Source organism: Octodon degus, unplaced genomic scaffold (assembly GCF_000260255.1).
Source record: "Octodon degus isolate 3935 unplaced genomic scaffold, OctDeg1.0 scaffold00055, whole genome shotgun sequence".
NCBI lineage: Eukaryota > Metazoa > Chordata > Mammalia > Rodentia > Octodontidae > Octodon > Octodon degus.
This window is the reverse complement of record NW_004524631.1, coordinates 11722717-11745457: the sequence shown is the minus strand read 5'-3', so window position 1 is coordinate 11745457 and position 22741 is coordinate 11722717. Positions and strand designations below refer to the sequence as shown.

Sequence of the window (22741 nt, the reverse complement as noted above, 5' to 3'; positions counted from 1 at the left end):
TCTCAAAGAAAAGCCAGAGGAGCAAACTAGGCATGGTGGCACAGGCCTGTAATTCCAATATTCTGGAGAGTTGAGGGAAATTATTGCAAGTTCGAGCCCAGCCTGGGCAATTTAGCACTTAATGAGACCCTATTTCAAAATAAAAAATATTTTTAATATAAAGGCTAGGGATATAGCTCAGTGTGAAGATCCTGTATCCAATACTCAGTACTGTGAGAAAAAAAAATCCAGAGAAGTCAGGTCTTGGAGGCCCATGCTTGTGATCCCAGCACTTGGGAGGCTGAAACAAGAGGATTGTAAATTTGAGGTTAGTCAAGGCCTGTATCAAAAAAAAAAGTAAAATTAAAACTAGCGATGTAACTAAGTGCCAGAGCAGAGGATGAGATCTTGAGTTCAATCCCCAGTAAAGAAAGAAAGAAAAATCCCAGTCAGTACAGTAATCTGTTTGGAGTATAACGGGAAAATTGTTAAAAGCATGTGTAAGGAAAGTGAGTTAAAAAGTTATATTTCTTTTCTTTTTTTTTTTTGTGGAACTGGGGATTGAACTCAGACCCTGGTGCTTGCCAGGGATCTTTTTCTTTTTTGAGACAGGGTCTTGCCATGTAGCCCAGGGTGGCCTCAGACTCATAGCGATCTTCCTGTCTCAGACTCCCAACTGCTGGGACTACAGATATGTGCCAACATACCTGGATACTATTTCAAAGCTAAGTATTTGTATTGGAATATTTTGTCTCTGATTAAATCTACATGAAGAATCATATGATTTTTTTCAAGTCATTTTTATGACTGGTTTTGCTTTTTTTTTTTTTTGATGGAACCAGGGATTGAACTCAGGACCTTGTACTTGCCAGGCAAATGCTTATTCTACTGAGCTATCTCCCCAGCTCCAGTTTTGCTTTTTTGATCTAGCACATATTACCAGTTTCAAGGACTCTCTCTCTCTCTTTTTTTTTTTATAATTTTATTGAGAAACAAATAGCAATGAGACAGTTTCTTTTTTTTTTTTTTACAAATTTTTTTTTTAAATTTTATTTATTAGGGGCCGGGGAGATGGCTCAGTGGAATAAACACTTCCCTGGCAAGCGCAAGGGCCTGAGTTCAATCCCCGGTTCCGCCAAAAAAAAAATTATTTGTGTGTGTGTGTGTGTGTGTGGCCAGCTCAGCCCACCAGGGGGCAGGGCTGGCTGGCATGTGGTGCTGGGGGATCGAACCGCGGTCCCTGGGCTTTGCTAAGCTTGTTCTAAGTAGGTGCTTTAGACCACTGAGCCATCTCACCAGCCCAAGACAATTTCAAAACTGATTACTAGCACAGTTTCAATAATTAATACATTGCATATTGTTGTCTTAGTGGTTATTCATTGTACAAGATGCAGACATGATATCTGTCCACAAACACTATTAGAACAAATCACTCTACTCATTGAATTAAGAGAATGCAGCTGTATATCTATCCTAACTATTTTGACTATACAGACACCAAATGGCCATTCATTTGTATCCCCTTTTTTGTCTAGTTTTGTCAAAGAAGGGCATTCCATTGTCATTTAAATATTGTAGGTCAAGGACTCTCAATGCAGCTGACCCAAACTACACCAACTTTTTCTGCCTTTCCATTTTTCAAAGATTATCCATTTTGCCTCCTTGTACTTGCCTATCAATACGTAATGTACAAATAAGAAATAGAAACCTAGCCAGGTATAGTGACATGTGCCTATGATCACAGCTACCTGAGACTGAGGCAGGAGGATCGGAGGTATGACGCTAGCCTGGGAAACTTAGTGGGACTTTTCTCAAAATAAAATTTTAAGAGGGTTGCTCAATGGTAAAGCATTTGTCCAGTATGTACAAGGCCCTAGATTGAATCTTCAGTAGTGCCAATTCCCAGTACTGCCAAAAGAAAAAAAAGAATTAGTAGGTCAGTACTGCCAAAAGAAAAAAAAGAATGTGGTAGGACATGCCTGTAATTCTAGCACTTGGGAGGCTGAGGCAGGAAGATCGATGTGAGTTTGAGGCCAGCCTAGGCTAAATGTGAATTCAAGGCCAGCCTGAACTGCATAGTAAAACCCTGTCTCAAAAAGACATACACACACACATACACACACACACACACACACACACACACACACATACACACACACACACACACAGAGCCCTAGAACAAGGCATAGTGATATATTCCTGTCACTCTAGCACTCAGGAGGCTGAGGCAGGAGGATCACCATGAGTTGGAGGCCAGCCAGGGCTACACAGTGAATTCAAAGCCAGCCTTAATTACAGTGAGACCCTGTCACAAAAATAACTAGCAATTCAAACTCACATTGTCGATTCTTTTATCTCATGCTATTGAACATGATTTCCCTGTAGTCACCCTCTGGTAGTACAGGATCCATCTTCATTTTTTTTTCCAGAACCGGAGATTGAACTCAGGCCCCTGTGCTTGCCAGGTAAGCACTTATTCCACTGAGCCATCTCCCAGCCCCAAGATCCATCTTCTAGAGAGCCCCTTCCAGTGATGGCGGAAAGAGGACTAAATTCTCCATATTTTCATTGTGTTGAGGGCAGTGGTCTGACCGGCAGCTTAGTCAAGTCTGCATAATCATTATTATATTTAATAACATTGAGAAGCTCTCTACGTGTTGACAGAGTTGTCTTACTGGTGACAAATATCTGAAAACAATAGCAGCAGTATGGAAAAAAAATAAGAGAATACATACAGATATGTCCTGTCTGCAGGTCATAGTCAAAGGCATCCACGGAGTAGGACAGGCTGTCGATGTAATAGAAGATTTTGTGGTCCAGGGACCAATCCAAACCATTTGAGATGTCTACCTGGTCAAAATACTTCTTCACATGGTGGTTGGGAAAAAGGGAGTAGAGCGCCCCCTGGTGTCGCTCAAGAACTGCTGGGGCGGTTTCCTCAGCCATGGTGCCTACAAAAGCCAAAAAAGCACGCGATCAACCCCATAGCATGTTGCCCATGTATGGCACTTTCATCTCACATCAGGTATACTCTCCAAGGCTTGAAACAAGGAAATTATTATATCAGTCATAATTTGTGTCTTATATTTTTATAAGATGACAACTATTGTTGGTGTGGTGGACCATGCCTGTAATCCCAGCATATTAGACCCCTCCTGAGACAGGAGGGTCGGGTTGTTTTTTTTTTTTCCAGTACTGGGAATTGAACTCAGGATCCTGTGCTTGCCAGTCAACTGCTTATTCTACTGAGCTATCTCCCCAGGTCCCTGGAGGGTCTTAAATTCAAGGCCTGCTTGGGTTACTTAGTCTCTGTCTCAAAAAATACAAACATACATACACACATACATTTGTATACCTGGGGATAACTCATTGCTCTCTGGGTTCAATCCCTAGTACTCCCAAAACTAGAAATAAAAGAAAAAAGTACAACTATCTTGTTTATAATGCAAATTAACACTATGTTGAGAAATTTTGGTTTCAAATAAGACAGTAAACATGCATTAACCTCATATTCTCCAACCACAAAACCTGGACAAGGCCAGGGAGATAGATCAGCAGTCTATGTGCCTGCCTGGCAAGTGCAAAGATTCAATCCCTGGTACTACATGCCATGCCAGTCCTGTGTTTTGCTGGCCACTGAAACCGGGTGTGGTGGCGCACGCACACCTGTAATTCCAGTACTGGGGAGGCTGAGACAGGAGGATCACTGTGAGTCACAACTGCGCAGCAAGACACTGTATCAAATAAATAAATCTTAAAAACACCTGGATAACACTCATAGTTCAGCTGCTTGAGAACTTTGAAAGTATTGACAGGCAGTGCAGGGAAGCACAGCAGACCAGCAAGTACCACCTAACTAGTGGCGAGCTCTCCATTTGCTTCTTCAGTATCTCCTGGCTTGATGTCAACACAGCCTGAAATCTGGGGTGCAGACAGAAGAGACCTCAGAGAAACCCTCTATATCTGGTTCTAGCAGCAGAAATAAATCCCTGGGATGGGGGTATAATTCAGTAGTAGAGCACCCACCTAGCATGCACGAAATCCTGGGTTCCACTCCAGCAATACACACACACAGGCACACACACACACACACACACACACACACACACACACACACGAACTCCTGAAGCACAGAAGGAGTGGAGGAAACCCCAAGCGTGCTTTCTGTTCTTTTTTGTCTATTGTCTCATGTACCCGAGCCCTAGACAGTTTTTCAGCAGGGGCCGCAGAGAGAGTGGCCAGCAATAGGAAACTTATGCCATGAAAACTCTGAGGGAAGAGGACATTCTTCTCTATTTGGTGAGGCTATGTGCAGATCCAAAGGGGAGATCCAACCACTATTGCTTTTATTTATCTACTTTGCAGTACTGAGAATTAAGCCCTGGCACTTCACATGGAGCTACATCCTACCTTGCCTCTCTCGTTTCTTATTTTAAGACAGGGTTTCATTAAGTTGTTGCCAGGCATGGTGGAGCACACCTGTAATCCCAGTGTTCAGGAGGCTGAGGCAGGAGGATCACTGAGAGTACAGTGCAAGCCTGGGCTACGAAGTTAGTTTAAGGCCAGCCTGAATTACAGAGAAAGACTCTGTCTTAAAAAGAAAAAAGAATATTTCCCGGCCTGAGGCTCAACCTTGGGACCCTACTGCCTCACCCTCCCTGGCTGCTGGGTTATGAGTATGCACTACCACACCTGGTAATTTTATCCACTTCTTTTTTGTTTGCTTGTTTTTATTATTGTCTTTTGAGACAGGGTCTCCCTGTCCGGTGCAGGCTGGCCCTGAACTCACTTTGTAGCCCATGATGGCCTTGAACTCACAGTGATCCGCCTGCCTCAGCCCCCTGACTGCTGGGGTTACAGGTGTGTACCACCATGCCTGCTGCTTATTCTGTTTTCTCTCTCTTTTTATTTGTTTTTTAACTCTATGGCTTTCATACTCTTTCCACATCTTCCTGCTGCTTGGCCCTGGAGGCTTTACAATTATAGGAGTGGTTAGAGGAATGAAAAGGAGAGCTCTGAGAGACAAGCAGTTGCTTAGGAATACAACTCTATAAGGTCTTTATGAACTTCTAGGCTCATCTCCAAGTTGCAACCACATGGGACAGATTCTAATTTTTAAAATGAAGATTTTTGGAGTGAAGCTAATGAACGGAATTCCTTGTATCCCAGACTGACCACTGAGAGACACGTGTATGTGGCAGAGCCCCATAGCATCTAATAGAAAGCCTTACCTCATATAGATGCATAGTTTTGCCTACTAAAACTACTATTAACAACATGTCCCAAAGGACTGAAACAGAACTCAGGGTCTAATAACAATATTCAAAATGTCTAGGATATAAGCACTGCTAGAGCCAAATGTTCCTGTAATTATGGCATGCCTGTCATCCCAGCTTCTTGGGAGAAGGATGAAAACTTCAAGGTCAGTCTGGACAATTTAGCCAAGACTGTCACAAACAAACAAACAAACAAACAAAGTTGGGGATATCACTCAGCATTTCTTGGGGTCAACTCTCTTAGTACTTAAAAAATTATAAGGCCAGCTATGGTATTGCATGCTTGTAATCCCTGAACTGGGGAGGCTCAGGCAGGAGGATTGCCACAAGTTTGAAGCTAATTTGTGCTACATAGTGAATTCAAGGCCAGCCTGGACTACCTAGTGAGACCCTATTTTTTTAAAAAAAAGAAAAAAGAAAACTAAACAAAAAGTATAACTTTCATTTGATTATTCTTCATGCCTTCTATTTCTTTGTTGTTATTTTCTATTTTGCGTTTTGTTTCAAGACTGTTAAGCCAGGCATGGTGGCGCATGTGTATAATCCCAGCACTTCACAGGCTGAGGCAGGAGGATCGCTGTGAGTTCAAGGCCAGCCTGGGCTACAAATTGAGCTCAAGCCCAGCCTGAACTGCATAGTAAGACCCTGTCTCAAAAACACATACAATCCCCCCCCCGAAAAATAACTGTTTATAATAATTTAAGTTTCTATGATGGTTGCATCACTCTTTGACAATTCTAATATTTATACTATATCATTTTCAGAATTCACTGATTTCTTTGGTACAAGTTGAGATTTTCATCCTTCTTTGTGTTTCCAAGTATATGAGTACTAATAGGAGATAAGGAGAAGTATTAGCAGGAGAAGAAGAAAAAGAAAGTAGGCTTAGGGGGGTGGGGAGATGGCTCAGTGGAATAAGTGCTTCCCTGGCAAGCGCAAGGGCCTGAGTTCAATCCCTGGTTCTGAAAAAAAAAAAGAAAAGAAAAGAAAAGAAAGTAGGCTTAGGTTAGCTTGTGGTTCCAGTGCATGATCGAGTGGTCCCCTTCTCTTGGCAAGGCAGCAGGTTACAGGAGAAAGCAGAGCAGAGAAAACTGCTTACCTTATGAGCCAGGGACAAAGGGCAACTGGACTGGCCAAGGTCTCCTAGTCCTCTTCTGACCTAAGGACTGCCCACAGTGCCTACCAAGGGTCCACAGCACCTCCCCGCAGCAGTACTCCAGAAACCGAGACCTTAAAGTAGATCCTTGGAGGCCATTCAGTATACAAATTGCAGTACCAAGTAACTTCTTTTTCACTTTTTTGAGACAGAGTCTCATGATATAGCCCAAGCTGGCCTTGAACTTACAGCAACTCTCCTGCCTCAGCCTTTCCTGAGTGCTGGGATTACAGGTGTGCACCACCATGCCCAGCTCAAATGAAAACTTTAGAAATTTTAAAACACGCTGGATCTACTCATCAATAGTAGGACAGTGATGACAGAGAAAAGGGTCAGTGTACCTGAGGATGGAGCAATAGAAATTATGCTAGCTGAACAACACAGAGAAAAAAAGATTGGAAGAAAAATGAACAGAGCCTCAGGGACTTATGGGATCAGAACAAAATGCATATCTGGGTCCCTAGAGAAGAGACTACACCCCCCAAAACTTGCAGATTACTTGGCTCAAAATTCCTCAAGCTTGGTGAAAGCATAAAATGAGATTCAAAAAGCAGAACAAATCCAAAATAATAGGGCTGGGGAGATGGCTCAGTAGAATAAGCACTTGCCTGTCAAGCGCAAGGGCCTGCGTTCAATCCCCGGTTCCACAAAAAAACAAAACAAAACAAAACAAAAACCTTATAGGACCTTAACCAGGTCATCAACATTAATATCACCAATATGGGGCAGATGGACATCATGTGCCTCCAGATGGGACATCCTGAGAAGGACACAGTACTCCAGCCAAGAATGTACTGTAGAATATCAAGCCAACCACAAGGAAATATCAGATAACTACAAAATGAAGACTATTCTATTAAAAGGGGAGCTGGGGCCCATATACTTTCAAAATGCCTCTGTCATAAAAACAAAAAGAGGCCAGAGAAATGTTCCAGATTAAGAGGATGAAAAGATAAAGAAAGTAAATATAAAACATCATCCTAGATCCTTTACTGGAGGGAACAATTCTTTTCTCTTTTTGTCTTTTTTTGGAGACAGGATTTCGCTATGTATTTCAGGCTAGCCTTGCACTTACTTTGTAGCTCAGGCTGGCCTCAAATTTATGATGATTTTCCTGTCTCAGACCTCTGAGTTCTGGGATTACAGGTGTGTGACACTGTACCTGGCTGGAGGAAACAATTCTGTAAGGCTATTATTCAGTTAATCAACATAACTGAAATATAGACAGAACATCAGATAAAATTGCTGCATCAATGTTAAACTTCTTTCAGCTGATAACTGAACTGTGGCCATCTAAGATTATGCCATTTTTCTTGGGAGACACCATGAAATATTTCAGAGGTATAGACATGCCATATATATACAGCCTGTTTTCATCTTGGTTCCTCCAGGGAAAATTATGTTTAGACATAGAGAGACCAGATGTTAAAACTAGGGGAACAAAACATTGACAACAGGTGACAGTAGGTATATGAATGATGGTTGTACTATTCTTAGCTTTCCTGTAAATTTTGAAATGTTTTCAGCTTAGGAGGGATGGGGACATAGCTTAGCGGTAGAGCACATGGCTGGCGTTCATAAGGCCCTGGGCTCCACTCCCAATGCAACAAAAACCAAAAAATACCATATAGTTATTAGTTTCTGCTATAGAGAGAAATAGAAAAAAGTATCTTTTTTTTAGTGGTACAAGTTACTCAGGTAACAATAAAAGAAAAGGACTGAGGGTAAATAAAGTTAAGGGCTTTTAATGCTTGCCTGGCATTAGTGAGGTTATGGGTTCAATCCCCAGCAGTACAAAAGAGAAAGAACCTCCCAAAACTACATCATTGTCTATTCCTCAGCTGATGGGCATCCGTGCTATTTCCAAGATCTGGCTATGACAAATGGTGCTGCTATAAACATGGGTGCACATATATCACTGTGTTATAATGTTTTCAGCTCTTCTGGAAAAAACTCAGGAGGGGATATCTGGATTCAGTGGGACTTCTAATCCTAGTTTTTTGAAGAATCTCCACACTGATTTCCATCGTTTCTTTCTTTCTTTCTTTTCTTTTCTTTTCTTTTTTTTTTTTTTTGGTGGTACCAGGGATTGAACTCAGGACCTTGTGCTTACCAGGCCAATATTTATTCTACTGAGCTATGTCCCCGGCCCCTGATTTCCATAGTGTTTGTACTAGTCTGCACTCCCACCAACAATGTATTCATTTTCCCCCACAGTCTTTCCAGCATTTGTCATTGGTTGACTTCATGATGATAGCCATTCTTTCTGGGGGGAGATGGAATTTTAGTGTTGTTTTAATTTGCATTTCTCAAATGACCAGTGATGTGGAACATTTTTTTCATGTATTTATTTGCCATTTTTACTTCTTCATCTGACACATGTGTATTCATTTCAGATGCCCATTTTATCAGCCCCACAGATGGATAAAGTTGAGACATTTCTAGGTAAATAGATGCAATGTGAGGCCATACTCTTATGTGAAACAAATTTGACACATTTGGGTAAATATCATGTTGTTTCTCTGGCATGAGAAATTAAAAGTATAAATAAGGACCAAAATCTATAATAGATATTGTGAAATAGAAAGAAAATGTTCAAATGGGAAGGGAAACTAGAGGGGGAGAGGAAAAGAAAGAAGGGCAAAGAAAAAAATGAGAAAAGAAGAAAAAAATGGAATCAAAGCTTTTGTACATAAGGACAGGAAGAGGATATTGAAGGGAGGGTAGGGGAATGGGTAATAAAGAAGAATCAAGATACATCACATACAGGTACTAATTTTCTATGATGAATGTGATCCTTATTTATACCTAAAATGTACAAATAAAGTTATTTTTTATTTTTTTGCCGAGCTGGGGATTGAACTCAGGCTCCTGTGCTTGCCAGGGAAGCACTTAGTCCACTGAGCCATCTCCCTGGCCCCATTTTTTCTTTTAAATAAAGGAAATGGGCCAGGGAGATGTCTCAGTGGACTAAGCGCTTTCCTGGCAAGCGCGGGGTCCTGAGTTCAATCCCCAGTACTGTAAAAAAAAAAAAAAAGAAAGGTGTCAAATTCAAAGAGATGGTGAAGCATTTTTCTGTCCTCAAATTAGCATCTGAGCCACAATGAATATGTATTTTGTGCAGCTCTAGGAAATAAATTAAAAAAAAATAGCAATGCCCACACTTTGGGGCCAGGGAGATGGCTCAGTGGAATGAGCGCTTCCCTGGCAAGCGCAAGGGTCTGAGTTCAATCCCCAGTTCCAAAAAAAAAAAAAAAAAAAAAAAAAGTAAAGGGAAAAAATTAAAAGAACCCCAAGCCCATCTGAGTAACATTTTGTTCACTGTAGCACCCAGCACTTCCTCGTTTCATAGTTTTTCTTGCAAAGCTGAACAAAGTAGAGGCTAAAAAGAAGTCTTACCAGCAAAGTATCTCCCAGCAGGATCTACTTTTCCATCATTGAATCGATTATTTTTCTTATCTTGATCCACCTGGGCCAGGACTACTGTTGACCCATCTTCCCAGTTCAAAGCACAGAACTTTGTTCCGCTGGTGGCGACATAGCCTCCCTTCTGGCGAAGGGCCACCGAGCTGACTGGGGCATCTGTAGAGGCAAGAACAGCTGTCAGAAGGCAGTGAGCGGTCCCGGGGCTGAAGAGCACACTGAGGCCATCCTATCACCTGACAGCTCTTAGAGAAGAGACCCAGCAATTTTGACAGCGGGAGAAGTGAAGCTTTTTCTTCTGCTAAACAAGAAAGGCAGCATAACCTTGAATGGTTGTTGAGTGTGAACTGTGTACACCATCCTAGGCAACAAAACTAGAAAGATGAATCCAACTCTTCTGAATGCTCCCAGGCTTTTGGGAGAAACAGGAGTCAAACACAGCAGCTACTGGGGCAAAGAGCCTGAGGGACAGAGGAAAGAGAGTGCAAGGCCAGTCTGGGCTGCTGGATAGCTAGCTCTAGGCCAGCTTGGACCATAGCAAGACTGTCTCTCACTCTCACTCTGACTCTGACTCTGACTCTGACTCTGTCTTTGTCTGTTTCTATCTCTTTCTCTCTCTCTCCTTCCTCCCTCTTTTTGTCTGTCTCCCTCTCTCTCTCCTCTCCCTTCTCCGCTCTTCTGCTTCTCACAAAACTGTCAAACCACAACAGGTGAAATACAGTTCTTTGGGGCAGGTGCCACAGCAAGTGCACCAGCTGGTCCTAACTGAAGGGCCCCAGGAGTCATCGCAGAATGTGCTATGCACAATTTATCTGATCTCCAGGAAATTTGGAGATGCCAACTGTGTTTACTTCCAGCAACTAAGTTTTGTTACATTGCTCTTCTCTTGTAATATAGTATTTGTCTTTTGTGTGCCTGTGGTGCTGGGGAGCAAACTTAGGAATTTCTACATGCTAGGCAAGTCCTCTAGCCCTGAACCACATTCCCAGCCCCAACTCTTCTGCTTTTAAAGGAGTTTTTTTATGTATTCAATTGAAAACTATCTCTCACATCTTCTTGGGAAGGAAGCATGGTGAAAAAAGGACTACAGATGCAGGATAATATAATCACATCTCTTCATTATATTTTGCATTTTGAAATTTTAGGTTTTCTGAGCTTGTTATTTTCTATGTATAAGAAAACTTTTTGGGGGGTGCTGGGAATTAAACTCCTGGTCCTTGCACATGTTAAACACACACTCTGTCACTGAACTAAATTCCCAACCCTGAAAACTTTTTCTAAAATGGAGAGGTTGGCAAGTGTTGTGGTGCATGCCAGTAACCCAAGCACTCAGGAAGCTGAGATCACGAGTTCGAGGCCATCCTGGGTTGCACAATGAGTTTAACGGCAGTCTGAACTACATAGTGAGACTGAAAAAAAAATGTGGAGAGATTAGTGCTGCTGCTGTAGTTCAGTGGTAGAGCCCTTGACTAGCATATTTGAAGCTAAGGGTTTAATCCCCAGTACTCTCCCCCAAAAAATCTGTGGAAAATAGATTATAAGGGTGAACAGATAATAGAAATAAATTTATCAGAAATTTCCTAAAAAACAGGGCATGGTGGTGCACACCTGTAGTGCCAGCACTGGAGAGGCTGAGACAGCAGGATCACTTTGAGTCCCAGCTGTGTAGCGAGACCCTGTATCCAATAAATAAATAAATAAATAAATAAATAAATAAATATGTGATTAAAAAAACCACAAAATTTTCTACAGTACCCACTCAGGGCAGAGTGTTGGGTACTTGTAGCTCAAAGCCCTGCTCAGAGGTTGACTTATGTCATTGAGGGTCCCAGGGATTGTGCAGGACACTATAAGGAGGGTTGTGCTTTCATCAAGGGTCTCCGTGACCCGTGAGAAGCTTGAGACACCTCTTGGAAGCTTTCTGAGCAGCTTTCTGAGCTGCTGCAGACACACCAGCCCTTCTTGCTTTTTTTTTTTTTTTTTTGCGGAACCGGGGATTGAACTCAGGCCCTTGTACTTGTCAGGCAAGTGCTTATTCTACTGAGCCATCTCCCCTGCCCCCTTCTTGCTTGTTGAGAGCAGGGCTTTGCAGGTTTGGGGTGGGCACATATACATGCTGGAAGGAACACATTAGGGAAGGTGATGGGTCTACAGCCCTGCTCTGCCCTCAGAGCCACACTCACTTTGCTTCCAGCAGCAGTCATTATCATAGTTAGGTAAAAAAGCTGTTCTCACTTTGGGAGACTGAGATAGGAGGCTGGAAAGTTCCAGCCCAGCCTAGGCAGCTTGGTGAAACACTGTCTAAAAATGAAAAATAAAAATGGGGCTGGGGATGTAACTCAGTGCAGAGGCCCTAAACTCAATCCTCAATACTGCTAGAAAAAGGCTGCTCCCAGGAGGCTGGTGCTGTAGTTCAGTGGGACAGTGCATGCTTAGTATATTCAAGGCCCTGAGTGCTAATCCCAGGATGAGGGAAGGAGAGGGAGATGGAGAGGGAGAATATATATTGATGGTGATCCCTCAGTGGATTCATGGGAAAAGATACTAGGAATTTCTGTGTATTCCCAAGGTTATAGGAACTCCTGATATCTCATTCCCATAAACAGAATAATGAAAAAAAGAAACTACTTTCTCTATCACTAATCATGTCAGCCCATAGCCTAAGCCATAGAGTGATAGACTCCTTCTCTGGAAACCACAGGGCCCTAAATGGAATCACACTGAAATGCACACAGGATTCCATCAGAATCCTACATTCGAAGGGGCCGGGGAGATGGCTAAGTAGAATAAGCACTTCTCTGGCAAGCTCAAGGGCCTGAGTTCAATCCCCGGTTCCGGGAAAAAAGAAAAAAAAAATCCTACATTTGAGCAGTGAACAAAGATTGCCCTGGTTGATACGTCGTCCCCCTCCTCGCCCCAGTGCTAGGGATAAAACTGTGCCAGGCAAGTGCTATGCCACTGAGCTATGTCTCTGACATTTTCGCTTGCAAAAGACCTTTTCACATGCAAAGAAGAGATCAACTTATTTTTTATTTTTCTTTAAATTAAGGTCTTGGCTTGACCCAAGGCAGATGGCCTTTGCTGTGCCATTAGCCTAGACCTCAAATTTCTTTCTTTTTTTTGTGGAACCGGGGGATTGAACTCAGGTCCTTGCACTTGCCAGGCAAGCACTTATTGTACTGAGCCATCTCCCCAGCCCTAGACTTCAAATTTCAATGCTGCTGTATATAAGTGCGTTAAGGACAGATAGACACTGGGAGTGTTGCCCCTCACTGGAAGAGGATGAGGAAAGTACTGATGATCCAACGTTTACTCCTGGGTCAAAGTGGGAGGACATGGAGCGCAACAAATCAAAAGATCTTAAAGCATATTTGGTATGGTCCCAGGAGAAGAACAAACATGATGACTACTTCTTCCCTAGGAAAGGATGCTTGACTGCAAAGATGTGAGCTGGACCTTCATCCTTACCCATGGTCACTCGCTGTACTTGCTTGGTGAGTGAATTCCACCGGCAAACCCGTTTTGCAGGAATGTCTACGAAGAGCAGGGAGTTGGATGCTTCCTCCCATACTGGAGACTCACCACACCGGCAGTTCTCAGGCAAGACACACTCAATTTTAATGGAAGACATTGTTATGCAGAAACCTACCAAAGAGAACAAGTGAAACATAATTGTATCCAGCCAATTCAGTCCCATACCAGGCTGGAGACCTTGATAAGACTCTCAGACACACTTTATTTTAAGATGCTTTGCAGATACTGCACTTTTTACAAATTGAAGGTTTTTTGTTTCTTCAGACAGTGTCTCGTCATGCAGTTCAGGCTGGCCTTGAACTCACTGTGTAGTCCAGGCTGGTTTCGAACTCATAGCAGTCCTCAACAGGCATGTGCCACCACACCCTTTAAGAAACTATTTTTAGGGGGCCTGCCCCTTAGCTCAGTCCTTTAAGTGGCTGCTTCAACAAAGCAGTCAGGCTCAGGTTGCTGTGGTTCATCCCCACAACTCCAGCCAGCCAAACCTGCCCTGAAGGCATTCGGTGCCAAAAAGAAAAAAAAAAAGAAAGTATTTTTAAAATTAAGGTTTGCACATTTTAAAGACATAATGCTAATGGACACTTAATACTGTGAAGTATGACACATAACTGCTCTATGCACTGGGAAACAAAAAAAGTGTGTCTCATTTTCTTATGAAATTTGCTTTATCACAGTAATCTATAACCCAACTCACCACTTCTCAGAGGTATGGCTGTGTTTGATCAGAACTGGAAAAACTGGGCTTACTTTCCCAAAGTCAGACTAAGAGCAGCCATGTGACAGGAGGAGACATGTAAGAGGAAGAAGAAATAGCTGACACGAGATAACAGGAGACATTTTCAATCAACTTACCAATGGGGTTGCTTTTTTTTGTATTTAAGCTGTCTATAAAAGAAGAGTGATACTCTGACACTCACACCTTGGCGCTGGTGACCCTCAGAGAGCTGGCTGTTTGGAGAGTGCAAGGTTGCTCTTTATGTCAGCACCCTGACCCCTAGGGATGGTGTGGGCGGGCAGCTCCCTCATTGGTGGCCCCTCTGTCTCCTGCTGTCTTCTCTTCTTCCATCTGTGGGCGCTATTGATCCCCTTGGAAGCCAGGGCCTTCCTGATCTGTATTTTTAGAAATCCATTCACCAGTAATTATGCACTAACTTAGAGTTAACATCCAGGAGCTGGGGGTGTAATCAGCAGTGGAACACATACTTAGCATGCTTGAACCCCTGGGGCCCATCCCTAGCATCCCCTAAATCCACTTTCAAATTCACACAATGGAAAGAATGGAGAAAAGGACACCTGCTAGGCGCCACAGGAGGAACTGAGCTCTCCTCTTGCGTCCCAGGAAGGGAAGGCGTGGGCCAGTATGGCAAGGAGTCTTGAGCTCCACAAGTAAGGAACATTCCGTTCTGGGACTTTAGGCCAGAGACTTTCATCAGTAAATTAGGAGAAGAAAAAGAGTTATTGGAAAAGAAAAACCCAAACTGATCAGATAAGAATCCTGTGTGGCAGACAGGCAACTTTCAACAGCATCTTTCCTTTTTTTTTTTTTTTTTTTTTTTTACCTCTTATTCTCCTGTGTTTGTTTGCCCTATTTGGTGAGTTCTTTCCATTCTCATTCATGGGAGCATCTTTCTTTTTGCCCCATTCTGCTTTCAATAGGCAGATTTCCAGAGGGTCAAAATTACTGGCGTCCAAGGGCTTTGGCTGGTGTCTATCTGCTTTAACCAAGTGGTCCCACACATGTGTGGACAAATGAATAAGAAAGAAGGGAGAAAACTGATCTTTGTTTTAATATTTCTTTCAATAGTCAGGGCTACCTCTATAGGAAGAACAAGGCCAGTCTGTATATAGCAAGAGATTGTCTCCTACCGCACCCCCCAAACATTCCCTCAGTAAACTATACTTAAAAAAACCCTACACTTATCTCAAAGTTGTTTCAAATACTGACCGGCAGCCTCATTGCATTTGGAATGTTCACTGGATGTTAAAAATTGGCTCAGACTCCAAAGGCCTTCATACTATCAATGTTACATAAGACCCAAGATCAGAAGCTGATGTTTTGGAACCGGCAATCGAACTCAGGCCCTTGTGCTTGCCAGGTAAGCACTTATTCCACTGAGCCATCTCCCCAGCCCCCAGAAACTGCCTTTTAATAGTGACTTTTAACCCTACCGCTCTGCCTTTGTCACACAAGTCAGAGGCTGCCAGGTGCCCCATTTCTGCACTAGGCCCTGGCTGCAAAAAGGTGGTTAGGAGAGGAGAAAGGCAGCTGAGGCCCGGGCTGCTCCTGGATGTCTGTGCAGGTCATCAGTCTTCACATAGTCTGGGCATCTACCTGCCCGCTCGCTGCTGTGGCCTACATCACTGCATCAGCAACAGCGATGGCAAGGCCCTGGGAAGATGAAGGCTGAGCCCCTCTGGTAACTAGCGCAGGCCTCTGCTGCTGGTGCCCTTGCCAGCTCGGTTGAGCTCTGAGCAGGTTCCGGGTGGGAGCTAGGCATTCTCCCTCCTCGATGCACCTGGTTGGGAGACTGGGCCGGTTTGCTCTTGCTGCACCCCGGCTTGGGCCTTTCACAGGGGTGGGGTTAGGAGAATGAGGGCCGATCTGGGCACTCACCAGGCCGGAGATTCTCTGGTGGCCGCAAGGTCAGGCACTGCGGGGGAGGGAAAAGTCCCTGGAACACAGCGGCTGGGCAGGTGGATGGCCTCAGGCCTGAGGACAAGGCTACGCGGATCGCTCCTCCTGCTCCCTCCAAAGGCCAACGCTGTACCCTCTGCTCCCGCAGCGGGAAGAATTCCTGCAAAGCCACAAAGGGCAAGGACGGGGTGGGGGTGGGGTGCGGGGGGTGGGACCGGGTGGGAGTGGAGAGGCGGGGACATAGTGAACCCGAACTTCGGAGTTTGAACTTGGACAGCTCAAGTTTGTCTTTTTACTTCTTTTACTTAAACAAACAAAAGTTAAAGTGCCTAACAGATTAGATCAGGGTCTAATTAAACACAAACAGATTTAAAAAGGAAAGAACAAAGCGATTAAACAAATCCTCCCTCTACCTGGTCGGGAAGACACTGATGGGCGGAAGCCAACTCTTGCAAAATGTTTTTGGTGCGGAAGAGAAAAGAGTGTATTTGATTTGATTGTAAAAATCACATGGAAAAATAAAAACCCAACAACCTGATCCTGAGCAGTCCTCAGCTTCAATTCCCTGAGCGCCCAAATGTATTCCTAAGGCTGCCCCTTGAATTTATACGTGCTCTTAATAACCCACAAGTTTAAAAGTCGACAGCTTTTTTTCTGGCGGTGCTGGGGATGGGTCTCATAAGAAAGCTAGGTAAAGATTTATGACTGTGTTACAACCCCAGGCCTTAAAAAGTGTTTTAACGGGAAGGAGTCAGCCAGAATGGTGCTTTTACATGCGGGTATTAACTGCCAAGAGGAGTAAGGAAAACTTGTAGGGGATGAGAATGGTCTCTAAGAGACATGCATTGCACAGGTGTGTGTGTTATCAAAAACCATTCAGCTCTATGCTTGAGATTGTTACATTACCTCATTATTTATCTCAGCCTAGTAACCCATTCCCTGATATCTGCAGTGTTTTTTTTACTCCCACCCACCCGCCCGGTACCAGAGATGGAACTCAGGACCTTGTGCTTGCCAGGCAGGCACTTAAGCCACTGAGCTATCTCCCTGGCCTATTTACACTGTGTTAAAAAGAATCCTTTAGTACTGTCAAAGCTCCATCAATTTGGTGTTGTAAATTTTAATTCACCAGGTAGGAGGGTTAAAAATCAACATCAGGGAACTCAAAGCAAGCAGAAAATGGTTGGTGCAATCTCAGCTCAAGTTTTTTTTTTGTATTGTTGGAGGTGGAAGCCACTGTGTTCACATGCTAGACAAGTATGCTACTAGTGAGCTGCATACAGTGTACCTCCGGTCAGCTCAAGGCCTAAAGACAGTAATTTAGAAGAACCGGTACTTAGAGCCTCACTGATTTTCTGTTGGCGCTGGGAGGTACTTAAGACAACTATGCTCCCATTTTCCTATTTTACAGATGGGAAAATACAAGTCTATAAGGTGAACAGACCTCCAAAACCACACGTCTGAGGTAGGAATGAAAAACTGGTAGGTAAAAGAGTGACAAGGAAAATCAGAGTTCTAAAATTGTGCTTTTTTTTTCTTTTGTCTTTTTGAGACAGGGTTTCACTATGTTCAGGCTGGTGTTGAATTCGCTTATGTAGTCCAAACTGGCCTCAAATTCATCATGGTGAGCAACTGTGCCTGACCTTAAAATTGTACTTTATTTATTTATTTATTTATTTATTTATTTATTTATTTATTTTGGCAGAACCGGGGATCGAACTCAGACCCTTGCACTTGTCAGTCAAGCGCTTATTCTACTGAGCTATCTCCCAGCCCCTAAACTTTTTATTTTACAATTGTACTTTAAAAAGAAACTGTACATCTGATTGTGGTGGTATACACCTGTAATCCAAGTACTCGGGAAGCTGAGGCAGGAGGATCATCTGAGTTCGAGGTCAACATGAACTATGTAGTTAAATCCCTGCCAAACACTTCAAGTCTTTTTAAAAACCCTAAAGTTCTTAAAGACATAATAAACCTGTAAATTGGGCTCTGGGCCTGTGCTTTTCACCTGTAAATTGCATTTCCTCCTATAGACCTCCATCCTCAAGGAAGCAACAGTGTTAGTGGGCAGCATATGCAAACACACATAAGTGATTTTTATTCTAGTGTAGCCTAACAGATGGGAAACCACACAGACAGTAGTAATACAGATCCAAGGTCACCCATTCTGAAGACACCCCCAAGATCCCACAAAAATACCCACCTCCAGATTATAAAGTGGTTTGCTCTCCACTCTCTGTCCTTCCCTCTCTCTTTCTTCCTGCCACCTCCTCTTGAGGGCCCAAACTATTTGAGTGTGTACTTTTAAGTTTCTGCCTAATCCTTCCCATGCCTTTGCAGACCAATCCTGAAAATTCTTTTCCCATGACAGGAGTCAGAAAACCTGCACTCTACTTCTATGGGTAGGATGGGTCTAGTTTCCTTATCTTAGTGGGAGCCTTCTGGGTCCCTGTACACATGCAGTTGGAAGAAAAAGATGGCAAATAGCCTCCATTGGTGGAGATAGAAGAATCTGGAGAAAAGCTTTTTTTTTCCCTTCATTGGTTAGTTCCCTTCTTCCTCTCCCTCTTTTTCCTTCCTTCCTTCCTCCCTTCCTTCCTCCCTCCTTTCCTCCCTTCTTCCCTCCATCCCTTCTTTCCCTTGCTTCCCTTTCTTCCTTCCCTTCCCCTCCCTTCCTTCCTTCTTTCTCTTCCTTCCTTCCTTCCCTTCCCTTCCTTTCTTTTTATCGTACCAAGGATTGAACTCAGGTCCTTTACACTGAGTTGTATCTTTAGCCCTTCTTTGATTTTTTTTTTTTTTGAGGTAGGCTCTCACTAAATTGCTAAATTGCCTTGGCTGGGATTGAATTTTTGATCCTTCTACCTCAGCCTTCCATAGTGCTGGAATTACAGCTGTACATTATCATGGCCCACTTTCTTGGGTGGGCGAAAGAGTGTGGGATTGGAATCTCCTAGATGCTGGAGATTTCTGGGATTCTGTTTTGCCCTCTCTTCCTATAGTCTCTTCCTATTTCATGGCTTCTGCCTTTTCAATGCTAATGATACCTGCAGTAACCTAGGTTAAAGCCCAGAGCTCACTCAACAATTTCTGATATTGCCAGTTAAACAGAAGACCCAATGCTATTATGGGCTACTGGACTCTTTTAGAATATTTTGCTGAGTTTACACACCTATAATATTCAAATAACGGAACTTAGCAAAAAAGGGGTATACAGATGAATGTCCATTTTGTATCTGTGTACTCAAAGTGGTTAGGATAGATATATAGTTGCAGTCTCTTAATGAATAGAATGGTTTGTTCTAATGGTGTTTGTAAATAGGATCTCAAGTCCGCATCTTGTATAGCAATTAACCACTAAGAAGAATGTATGCAGTGTGTTAATTATTGAAACTGTCCTAGTGATTTGATTTGAAACGGTCTCATTGCTATTTATCAATAAAATTATGGAAAAAAAAAGCCCAGATCTCTCCCAAGTCACAGGCCTGAAAATCAAGCCCTCTCCTCAGCAGCTCTAAGAAGTTGCCCAAAGCCAGTCATCTCATCCACAAACTTCCTGCTCCATCTTGGTAAACAGGACTGTGGTGCCACCAATGGATTATGCAAGAAACCAGACACTTCACCAAACAGACCTTGTTTTCTTACTCAAGTCCAGCTCATCACCAGATGATAGAAGCGTCCCTTTCATGTTCTAGTTATGTTGGCACTACCTCCATTCATTCAGGCCTTCCTTAGTTCTTGCCCAGACTGTTGTCATCTCCCTGGAAGTCTTAAATCACTCCTTTGGATCTGTTGTCCAAATGATCCACTAGAGGGGCTGGTGAGATGGCTCAGTGGTCTAAGGCACCTACTTAGAACAAGCTAAGCTAAACAAAAGCACAGGGACCGCAGTTCAATCCCCCAGCACCACATGTCAGCCAGCCCCGCCCCCTGGTGGGCTGAGCTGGCCACACACACACACACACACACACACACACACACACAAATAAATAAATTAAAAAAAACAAAAAACAAATGATCCACTAGAGCAGGTGTCCTGCTGGGAAGGAGAATGTTCACCCTCAGCTCCTGAGGTCCTGCTGCAATCCTGACAGATATTTCAGTTATCTACTTCCTACTTTTTGCAGGGAGGGGTGATTTTACTTATAAAACCTTTTTACTCTTACAGAAAAGTTGCAAAAATAACGAAGAATTTGTGCATATCTTTCATGTGAGTTCCTCAAATGTTAATGATTTTCCACATTATCATGTCCCCCCCCTCGTTTCTCTCATCTGTCCCAGGCTGGGCTTGAACTTGGCCACACAATCAATCCTCCTGCCCTACCGTCCTGAGGACTACAGGTATGTGTCAGCACCAAGCTACCCTATATTATATTAATATATATATATATATATATGTATATTATAATTACATTTCCCCTGAACAGTTTGAGAGCACATTACCAACATGATGCTTGTTTGCCTATTGATACTTTAGTGTGCATTTCTGGAAAACAAGGGCTTTCTCTTTTTTTGGGGGGGGCAGTGGCGGCTTTATGGGCCAGGTGGCTACATGAGGGGGATGAAGCAAGAAGAGTGAGTGGCCCCAGTGCCAGGCCGGCCATGCTTCATGGGCTTGTAGGTGATGGAGAACTTGCCCAGGTAGAGGCCAGTCATCTCAGGCTTGATCTCCACCTGATTGAAAGCCTTGCCATTGTAGACACCCACCATGCTGCCCACCATCTTGGGCAGGATGATCAGGTCTCGAAGGTGTGTCTTCACCACCTCGGGCTTCTCCGTGGGTGGTGCCTCCTTTTGGGCCTTGCGCAGACGCTTCAGTAGCAAATGCTGCTTCCACCGAAGTCCACGGTTCAGCCGCCTCCTCTGCCGAGCACTATAGAGCTGCATCAGTTGTTCGTAGGACATATGCAGCAGCTGGTCGAGGTCCACGCCGCAGTAGGTAAACTTCTTCTTTTGTTCCACTTCCGCCATCTTGCCAGGCATAGCATAATAATAAAAATCAGACAGTAAATATGGATATAGTATTGTCTAAGTTTCGCCAAGTGTTTCATTAATGTCCCACATATAAAAGTATTTCTCTTTTATTTTAAAGAGAAAAAAATAATATTATATTGTTATTATATTGTATATTGTTATCTTCAAAGTGGTTGCTCAGATTGCAAGATATAGGCATGCAAAACTGATCAAACAGTATAAGCAGAAACCATCTAATTCAATGAACTAATAAAAATTAGTAGTATAATTATCTTAGCTATCTTCTGTGTGTATGTGTGTGTGTGTGTGTGCGTATGTATGTATATGATCATACATATTTTATTTTCCCTTATTTTTGTCTTTCTGCCATCACAGTTGTTCTTTCTTTCGCAACATCTTCTGGATGTCAGGGCCTTGTGTGTGTGTGTGTGTGTTTCCCTTATTTTTGTCTTTCTGCCATCACAGTTGTTCTTTCTTTCGCAACATCTTCTGGATGTCAGGGCCTTGTGTGTGTGTGTGTGTGTGTGTGTGTGTGTGTGTGTGTGTAGCACTAGAGACTGAACCCAGGACCTCATGTTTGCTAGGTAAATGCACTATCACTAAAAAAAATAAATAAATAAAATAAAAAATAAATTAAAAAACACACTATCACTGAGCTATACCTTCAGCCCTAAATTCAGAATTAATAATTCAAAGAACTTATGCACAAAGGGCCTTCAAAAGGAATTATCTTCTAAAATGTTCAAGGAAGAGGAGTTTTTTTTTTGTCAGCAAATAGATTTAGAGCAATAGGAATGGTCTGTGGAAAAAAAATCTATCAGAGTGATTTATATTTTTAATTTTTAAAAATTTGTCTTTATTTACAAATGGTAAATAAATACATGAAAAAAATGTTACACAGCACTGGTCATTCAAGAAATGCAAATTAAAACAACACTGAGATTCCATTTCACTCCAGAAAAAATGGTTATCATAAAGAAATCAACTAATAACAGATGTTGGGGCACCTGTGGGGAAAAAAGAACCCTTCTCCACTATTTGTGGGAGTGCAGACTGGTACAACCACTATGGAAACCAGTGTGCAGATTCTTCAAAAAGCTAGGATTCAACCCAGCTATTCCCCTTGTTGGTATTTTTCCAAAAGAATTAAAAACAGCATATCACAACAATGTATGTGCACCATGTTTATAGCAGCGTGATTTGTCATAGCCAGTTCTTGGAAACAACCCAAATGCCCATCACCTGAGGAATGGATAAAAAGATGTGGTATTTTTATACAATGGAGTATTGCTCAGCTACAAAGAAAGATAAACTTGAGGCTTTTACCTGTAAATGGATCCAACTAGAGGCTAGACTCATAAGTGAAATAAATCAGACCCATGTGTATAAACATTATATTGTCTCCCTAGTGTAAGAACATAAAAGAATAAATAAAATCTGAAAGGTGCAATCTATATAGTAAAACATAAAGAAATTGAACATAAGGAATAACCAATTGAGATGAGGGAAAGAAGAACAGATAGAAAAAAAGGAAGGGAAAAATCATATAAATAGATACACAAGAGAGCTAAGATGATTTTTTTTTGTTTTTGAAGTGACTTCCATTTATTTTGATACATCTTTTCCCCATGATGATTTACAGGATCTTCAAGCCAATATAAATACTTTATAAATATTTGAATTTTTGGGTATACACCTGCACAATACCTCAGCAGTATCTTTCAGCAAGAAAATACTGAAAAGTAAAGGCTAGACACAATTACT

General features: G+C 42.6%; 1 protein-coding gene and 1 pseudogene across 5 annotated transcripts in view; both read right to left on the bottom strand.

The window, feature by feature from the left end:
• Window positions 1-16152, bottom strand: part of Rgn (regucalcin) — a 22702-nt gene extending 6550 nt beyond the window's left edge. Inside the window, exons 1-5 of one of the 5 annotated variants that reach the window (XM_023717879.1) lie at window positions 15983-16152; window positions 14063-14110; window positions 13303-13479; window positions 9811-9993; window positions 2715-2930 (exon numbers count right to left, since the gene is read on the bottom strand). In XM_023717879.1, coding sequence (XP_023573647.1) covers window positions 2715-2930; window positions 9811-9993; window positions 13303-13465 — 562 coding nt within the window. In that variant the 5' untranslated portion in view covers window positions 13466-13479; window positions 14063-14110; window positions 15983-16152. Of the gene's footprint in view, window positions 1-2714; window positions 2931-9810; window positions 9994-13302; window positions 13480-13533; window positions 13539-14062; window positions 14115-14220; window positions 14334-15982 lie in introns of those variants that run through there. The other 4 variants (XM_004633491.2, XM_023717878.1, XM_023717880.1 and 1 more) reach the window with 4 other exon arrangements.
• A 4399-nt stretch (window positions 16153-20551) lies between these two features.
• LOC101592433 lies at window positions 20552-20986 on the bottom strand (annotated as a pseudogene).
• Window positions 20987-22741: the final 1755 nt, after the last annotated feature.